Source organism: Pyrus communis, chromosome 10 (genome assembly GCF_963583255.1).
Source record: "Pyrus communis chromosome 10, drPyrComm1.1, whole genome shotgun sequence".
In the NCBI taxonomy this organism is placed as follows: Eukaryota; Viridiplantae; Streptophyta; class Magnoliopsida; order Rosales; family Rosaceae; genus Pyrus; species Pyrus communis.
Window position 1 is genome coordinate 10645207 of NC_084812.1, and position 8836 is coordinate 10654042.

At 37.1% G+C, this 8836-nt stretch overlaps 1 protein-coding gene across 1 annotated transcript; it reads right to left on the minus strand.

Annotated features, from left to right (window-relative positions):
* Nucleotides 1–2957: 2957 nt before the first annotated feature.
* Nucleotides 2958–7264, minus strand: LOC137748616 (uncharacterized). The gene is made up of 6 exons (XM_068488784.1): nt 7001–7264; nt 6208–6437; nt 5868–6126; nt 3915–4094; nt 3667–3816; nt 2958–3472 (listed from the first exon to the last, which is right to left on the minus strand). The coding sequence occupies exons 1-6, from the start codon at nt 7028–7030 to the stop codon at nt 3305–3307; spliced, it is 1017 nt and encodes a 338-aa protein (XP_068344885.1). The 5' UTR covers nt 7031–7264; the 3' UTR covers nt 2958–3304.
* Between the last annotated feature and the right edge of the window lie 1572 nt (nt 7265–8836).

An 8836-nucleotide genomic window follows, 5' to 3' on the forward strand; every position in this document is an offset into this window, starting at 1 on the left:
TGACACAATACTAGACAGACCAAGACCTTCTGCAAGCATGTAACTAAATAGATGATAGTTCTACGTCAATTTGCATATAAGGAGAAGGCCTTAAAACTAATTTACATAAGATGAAAACGGCCAAGAAGATCAGTCACGAGAAATATGGAAAGAGGACAAATAGACAGCACTCTAAGTTTTAAAGACTGAAAAGATAACAAGACAACCTCGTTATTTCCACCGTAGTACTAACTAAACAAAGGCTAGCAAAGAATGGAAGAAAAGAATCACTCACTTGTCAATATTCAACCCTGCATACTTAAAAAGGTTTTCACAATTAAGGTTTCACAATTAAGATCACTCACTTGTCAACAACCATGGCCATCATGTGTGCACACTGCAGTCAAACACATATAAATAGTTCATCACCATTATCAACTACTCTGCACAGGATTTTCAAAAATGGATAACTAACCTGCAATGCAAATGCCATCACTGGCAATATATGGCATATAGAGAGTCATTTTTTAAGTATAAGCAAATGGCAAACAATTTAATTAGTAATGAAAATGGCAGCCTCAATAGCAAATCCTTACCAATCGAGGGCTTTCCCTGCAAAATCAAAACCCAAAAGGTTATAAGGTCCCGAGTTCATACTCTATTAATTCAGTCCATTCAAATCTGTAACCAATTTGAATTAGAACTCAAAAGGTATTTACCCTAAAACCCAAAAGAAAACCACCAAATTTATGGACCCATTTGAAACCAGAACCATCCTGAATCAAAACGCAATAGGTTTTTGTGTTTAGAATTTGAAAAATATAAACCCCAATTGTTCAACCCAAATTCCAAATTATTCACCTAAAATAGTGAATGAGGAGGAGACCCATACCTGAAAACTCAAAGGTTTTGCATACCTGCTGCTGCTTGTCTTTCAACCTTATAAGCTGAGCGAATCACACTTTGGATTTGTTTCCCTGTTTGTCTACAAATAGAAATTTGGATATCCCGTATTAGAAAAAACCCTAATTGTTCAACCCAAATTTCAAATTAATCATCTAAAATAGTGAATGAGGAGGAGACCCATACCTGAAATCTCAAAGGTTATTCGCGATGGCCTGTGATTTGGCTGGTGCGAAGCTCTGTTCGTGGGAGATGATGTGCGTCTGTGTCGAAAGGAAGAGGCGGGAACCAGAAAAGAAAAGGGAGAAAGAAAGATTATATCAGCTCTGTATATCAGCTATTTAATCTCAACCACCCATTTCATCCAATGGTCAGGAGAAGGCCTCCGTTTTTTTGAAAAAAATAGGGATCCCTCCCCTTGAGCAGTCTGTTCACATGGAAGTCAAATAAAACATCTTCCAAAAAGGACACAAAACATCTTTCAAAATCGACCATTGAGAGCTAGCATTAGAGCCCGTATTTTTTAGAACAAAAGGATCCGAAAAGTGGAAAACAAAAAGATATGAGAAATGAAAAAGGGAGAAGTTTGAATTGTATTCTGGTGTGGAAGGTGACGAAAATGGTTAAGTATTTATAGAAAAAAAAAACATTCATGAGTTTTTTGTACTTGAAAAAAAAAATTTAATATTCCATATTTTTTCTCTCTTTTTTTTACATCTTTTAATGTGACATCCCATATCGTCCAGGAAAGTAATCCTTATATGTATATTCTCATCTCTACCTAGCACGAGACCTTTTGGGAGCTCACTGGCTTCGGGTTCCGTTGGAACTCCGAAGTTAAGCGAGTAGCGCGCGAGAGCATTCTCAGGATGGGTAACCCATCGGGAAGTTCTCGTGTGAGTTCCCAAAAACAAAACTGTGAGGGTGTGCTGAGGGCCCAAAGCGGACAATATCATGCTACGGTGGAGTCGGACCCGGAAAGTAGTGCCGCCCGGGCCAGGATGTGACACTTAAGGCGTGACCTTTGACAATTGAAACTAGGACTTACTTATGCATGCCGAGCATGTAATGCACATTATACGTAGAAAAAAATTTGAATTTAACTTAGCTAACGTTAGTCTGGCATCATCTCCCTACGTAGGGGCATGGGCAAGATCTGCCTGGGCTGCTGGTCGAGCTGAAGCTCGCTCGATCACTAGTTGCCTATCATATTTTACATGGGTGGAGAAGGTTTTTGGTATTTTTAAGGTGTTTTGGTGCCCTGCCTTGACAACCAATGGATGGGTAGGAGTGCTCTATAACGTGAAAGTCTGAACAATGGATTGGACCTGAGCCCATATTTGTTAGGTAGGATCAAATGGCCATCTAGCTTGGGCCTTTTTACCATAATTGAAAGAATGATGGTTCATTTACATTTTCTGGGTGTAATCCCACACATCTTAAAGTTTGATCACAAGACCAACCCACACATCTTAGCTATAAGTTTTTTGCGCGAACATACTTTTTTATTTTTTGGAAAGGAATTGTTATTGACACTTCAAAAATCTCATTCTACACTCCAAACTTTCTATATTTGGAAAGAAAAATACACTTGTGAGGAGTGTAGAATGAGATTTTTGGAGTGCCAATAACACTTCCCTTTTGGAATTGTAACATATAGAAAATGGAAGGTCATTTATTATTTGATAGAGGAGAGGGTCTTGAGTGCGGCAAACATAGTAGTAGGGGTGGTGTTAGAGACGGGTGAGGTCATTACGTGGGAGAATGGTGGGTCTCAAATCAACGGTGGTGGGCCATGGGTGGTTTTTTGTGTCTAGAGTCTGCACGGACACATAATCCGGGTGTCGGATCTTAAAATTTCTCTTGATAGAGGGATACAGCTGCCTCAATTAAGTTTCCCCTACCGGTTACTGTAAAAGCTGTGTAAACGTTCAAGAAAACTTCTTCTGCCCCCCACACCACTTATAGAAGGTCTAGTGCAATGCGCATCCCCAATGTTCCAATCAGTTTCAGATTGAAATTCTGATAACATTGACCCAGAATATTAAACAAGGCAAAAATATTAAAAACCCAGAAATCGAATTAAAAAATTGCATATGCATCTCATTCTTTAGCTGACATACACAATGCGCCTGTCTGGTTAAAACAACAAAAAAGAAGGTATAGACACATCAACGGAGTGTTGATGATCACATGAAAGGAAGGATCAAAACACAAAGCCAGCATGGCAGCCAAAAATTTTTAAAGCAAGCGTCTATTGGTTGAGTAGTTCACTTTTTGAACACGTGGCAAGCGTCTGTTGGATGAGTGGTGCCACAAAGATCATATCTTGGTTGCACAAGATAATTTCTCTAGCTTTGGGGGTAAGAATATCTGGAGTTGGTATTTACACCTGTTTCAAACAGTTAGCGGAGGACTACCCTTAATAGCCCAAACGGAGAAATTGTTCATAAGGTGTTCCCATAAGCGTCTTCTGCACATCCTCCCAGTTCTTGATATGGTCAGACAATGATCCGTTATGTATCTTTACCTGACGGCTGGTCAATTTCATTCGTGGCAGGCCGAGAAACTCTTGAACAACTTTAAGTTTCTGAATATGATGAAACAAGGACCACGTTAGATGCATGATTCCGGAAATATGTCACGCGAAAATATTAACAGAATTAGCATAAAGCCGTACCATAGTTGTCTCCAAGTGAATACCATGGGAAACATATACAGTAAAAACTTTTACAAGAATGTACACAATAAAAGATTTTACGAAATTTTAATGTAGATCCTTACACTGCGATTAATATCTTCGTAGTACACAATCATGTGCCTGGTGCCATTAAAGTACTCCAAAGCTTTTGCAGTTGCCATCTCCATTTCCTTAAGATCAGTAATCAAGTTTGTACAATTGATAGTAGGCTTGTACTTTGCTAGTGTATCAGCCTGTATATAAGAAGCCACCGCTAAAATACACGACTACAAATATGTGTTTGGGGTGGGGAGGGAGGGGGAGGGGGAGGGGGAGGGAGAGAGAGAGAGACCTCTTGTTCTGAATGTACATGTGACTTGTGGGTTCCATTCAATAGCTTAGCATATCGATCATAGGAATTAGCAAGAACCGAAACTAATCTGCGCAACAAATTTCTTCGAAAGAGAAATATTGCAGAGACCCCCCTACGATTGAAGTATTGTACAATTTCACTGTGGTGCTCCATTAAACCCTGCAAACGCATATATGTTAGCTCCTTCATTGTGTCCACGAGGTTTTTCGATAAAAAGAGGACTATCCAATTATCCATAGTTTCAAAATATTGCAAAACTGACAGACGTATTCTTTTTGGTGTACCATCTCTTGCACTGTCCCCACACCAAACGGAAGAGATTGAAATATATATTCATATAAACCATATTCAATTGTCTCATAAAACTTGGAATGTCACAAACACAGACACCAATTATACAATGGCGTCCCTATGATAAACGGAATGTTCTGATCATCCGACAGATTCTATACAAGCTATCAAACTTTTTTAAAAACTTCAGTCAAGGAAAAACAAACTTTTTAAAAACTATTACAAAGTTCATATTGTTGTAGAAAGGCCCTCTATGGATTTTGTCATCAATGGACCATGATGCAAGCAATCAACCAACCACAAAGTAGATAACCAAACAAATAAGCAAAAGCAAACACAAAACAAACAACGCAATAATTTATAGTTGTTCAGTAATGTGTCTATGTCCACTCTAGTGACCCTCATAAATTCCATTAGTAATCAGTTAACACCTTTGGTTTACAAGAAAACCTCCTTTTCCGAAATTTTCAAGTCTTAATCCCTCTCACACACTTGTTTCTAGCACTCAAGGTTCCCTGGTAATTCTTGTTATGTTCAATAACCCCTATAGTCCTATCTATAAAGTGCAGGCTTTAGGGCTTTATGTTACAATAGGAATTGAAATAGGTAAGAAACCCAGGAACAAAATTCGCTTTTGCAAAAGCTCAACCAGTCGCACCACCAAACTTGAACTGATGGATCTACTGACCGGTCGCCTACCGCTGAATCCAACCTGCTCGACTCTGTTCTATTCGACCAGTCACCCGAGACTTGGTGACTGACCACCTCCTTCAATCCCAATATTAACTAGAGCAATCACTTTACCAAACCAGAGATACGACACTTGTCGTACGTTTGGTTTTGAGTACAGGTAAGGGAACACAAAACCATCGTACACCAAACAATAACAACAAAGCCTTTTCCCACTAAGTGGGGACCAACAACAACAACAACAAAGCCTTTTACCATCATACACCAAGAACACAATATTCAGGGGTATACTCCACAAGCTTTACAATCTGTATTTAAACAGACTAACCCTGATCCCTCCAGCGCTAATCACAGAGCAATGTACAGCTGAAAAAAGAATTGCAACTTTGATGCAATATTCAAGACTGTGAGTGGTTGCGACCTTTAATATTGATATAATCTTTTCAAATTCGATATGGTCTTTCCTTAGTTGAATTGGTTCTTTATATTGTACATGTACAAGGCCAAGATGAAGCAAGGAATAGTTTCCTTGTGAATCAAGAGACAAACAACACAAAATATAAAATCAAGAGTTTGAGTAATACAATATGTTGGCCAAACTTAGATGAGTTAAGCATCCCTCCTAAGTCCTACCAACCCATATACATCATTTGTTCATAATAACTAATTTATCACATCAAAAATGTCAAAGGGAAAAATGTAAACAATTAAACAGAATCTGTTAGGAAGTTGACACGTAAATGGACCATGGCATGTGAAAATGTTCTGATGTTTGGAGCAATGATAATCAAAATTTCCATTTTTTAGCGTTACAACCTCTTAGGTAGCAATATGGTTCACACTGCTTCACATTTGCTACTAGTTGTCACTAATAGCGTAAGCTTTCCGCTAATCACAGAGCAGAACATAATGGAATACGAATATCAGCATGAAGTAATAGGCATTACATACTTGATTAAGCATCCACTTGAAGCCAGTTGCAGCAGAGCAATCATTCTTCGAAGCACTACTGTACCAGTCCAAACTGTAAACTTTATCCAGAGTCTGCACAATTGAAGATATACTTTCCCTCCTATTCCTAACCGAGAATATCTCCCCATTAGAACTAACATTTTTATGACTATTTAACAAGCTCTCAAACCATCCACTCCCCGATCTCTGCATCGACAAGATTGCAAAGAACCTTACAGGATTGCATGCACATTCGGCCCTACAAATAGACCGCAACGGGGATTTAACAAAAGCTGAAGATACCCGAATTCAAATCTAAAGGGTAACAAATTTCAATTACCTGCTAAAAGTTTTGGGCATCGGGTAATGCCTATAAGAATTTTCTAGTAGTTTGTTATTGTGCAAAGGCCCTTCGATGTTTTTGATGCTTTGAAATCTAGTCATGGTTTGGATGCTTATCTGCTTTAGACATATTGAGCAGATATAAACGCCGAAGACAGTCGCAAACACTAGGACTGTCATCCTCCATAACAAAGGAGATTTCTTGGGAGGCTTTATGATCAAACTTTCCTGTGAACCAAAAGTGTGAGGAGTTAAATGCAAATTTTGACTAATGGGTATGCACAAATACAATGTGTGCTCTCTAAATAACACTAACAAAACAATAATCAAGTATAAAATCCATAGAACCACTAAATCGACTTCTAAGCCCCAAAAAATTATAAAAAGTAAAAATTAGTTAAAAGAATACAAAATGCAAGTGGGTTAATTAACGGTAATAATAACAGCATGTTAAACTTGATTACAGATAAGTTTTTAAGGTTTTAAAACCCAGATCGAAGTTGCAGAGATTCTACTTCAAATCTACCACAAAACTGAAACAAGTCTCAAAGATAGCACCTTTTATACCCAAAAAAAAAAAACATTGAAAAAGCAAAGAAACAAGATGCCAATGTATGCTTCAACACCAACAGAACACATTTCATCTCCATATTTTCCATGGAATACAAATTAAAAACAAAAAGGGGAAATTTGTACAAGTAAAAACAGCATTTTGAGCAAAACCCACAACTCCATTCCAACAAAAATTGAACTTGAAAAGTAAAATATGCAAAATATGGAAAAGGAAGCACCTTGGTGAGGAAGCAGATGTCTTCAGCCATTGCTTTAACCAGAGAGAGAGAGAAAGAGAGAGAGCAAGAACCACCAAGCAGAGGTCAGAGACTACTACTGGACATCCTCAGCTAGTTCCTCGGAGAGCGAGAGAGAGAGAGGAGCTGCTAGAGAGAAAAGGAAACCAGAGAGAAGGGTATGGGTTTTGGAGCTTTTTTGGCCGCATGGAAAACAGAGCCCTGAAAATTGAAAGGCTTTTTGGAACTAGTGGGAAAGACACAACCACAAACAATACCCAATTCTTGAGACGCTTGTTGTTGGTCTCTCTGTGATTCTTTTATTATTATTGGTAATAGATATTTGATTTTTTGTTTTGTTTAATACAAAATTATAATCAAATTGTCGTACTACACCCAAATGCCGTAATCTGGTGTTAGTTTAAAAGTCAAAGTTGAAAATCAACAACTAAAACACAAAGACTTGGCCGTTCAAGAGGGTATGGTGTTTCCCGACCAAACAAATAAATAAAAAAAAAAAAAGGAAAGGGAAAGATAGCAGGGCAGTGGGCACCAAGGCTGCAATCCTCTGAAGACTTTTGACGTTTGTTTTAATAGAATTAATTACTTGAAAAATATTACATGTTACATATAAATTCGAACAAGTTGTTTTTTTCTATAATTTATTTTCGATCATTATTGGCTCCTTAGGTATATGGAGTTATTCATCTTTCAATAACGATGAATATCATTTTAATGTCTAAATGATACAAGAGGAATTGTTCATTTTCTTTATCACTATCTAAAAATCATTTTTAAGAAAAATTCATTAGATTTAAAGACTGTTTAATCATTCATATAAATTAAATATGTTAACGGCTCATCAGGCCATCGTACCCATCAACTTGTTTAACACATATGGATTATTAAATGATTTAAAATTGAATAAATTTTTCTAAAGGTAACCCTTAGACAATGATAAAGAGAATGAAGAATACCAAGTCGGACTCTTCCCGTACCCGTAAAAATATAACTTGCATAGCTCAATCTTCATCATGTAAAACCTATGTATTTCATTTAGATTGGGAAAATCGTATGGATAGTTTCGATTAAGATGTTTGTGTAGTGAAATCATGCAACGTCGTCGTTAAAGACGGAAATGAGCCAATGCCACAAAGGTATGCTATCGTAATAGAGTAAGTCACAACTAAGTATCAAACTCATCATAAATAATCGATATCAAGGTGAGTAAAAACTATGGTCTCATGTAACTAAGTAGAAACATCTAGACCAAAGGTTAGTTTGGCCTAAACTATTTTTCGACATGAACCATTTTCTTGGATAAAGTGGATGTGTGAGGGGTGTGGAATTTATTTAAGTAAACATGAACAAGATGCCAATTCCTAAATTATTATTATTATTATTATAGTCTTTAATGAGATTTATATTAAACATAATGATTATAGTACTTTTGTTTGGTAACATATTAGATTAGACTCCTATTGAATTAAAAATGCAGCTCCTCAACCATGGTTTATTGGTGATGTTGTAGCAAATACAAAATAAGGATTGCCCAAAATTAGGATACGAACCCTATAAATTGCAAAAAAATTATACTTGTTGAATTCATCCAGTCAGTTGGAAGGAAATAATAAAGGGTCTTGTAATTTTGTAAACCTACTTGACATATCTCTTTCTAAACAAGGTGGCTTGAAAACCTACCTTCAACAACTTAGGTTAAGACCTTAATTATATGATCCCGTGGTTCAGGAAAGCAAAAAGAAGATGAAGAAGAAAAGTAATCATACTATGCCAAATGAGATAGATATGGAGTGATTATGATTGTGATTGTTATTGACC

What these genes read in the sequence shown, in the direction of transcription:
- LOC137748616 (XM_068488784.1), bottom strand. Translation starts at nt 7,030, where the DNA reads ATGGCTGAAGACATCTGCTTCCTCACCAAG. An exon ending in ACATCTGCTTCCTCACCAAG is followed by an intron (nt 6,438 to 7,000) that starts GTGCTTCCTTTT and finishes TTTGGTTCACAG; the next exon opens with GAAAGTTTGATCATAAAGCC. An exon ending in ATGTACATTCAGAACAAGAG is followed by an intron (nt 3,817 to 3,914) that starts GTCTCTCTCTCT and finishes TCTTATATACAG; the next exon opens with GCTGATACACTAGCAAAGTA.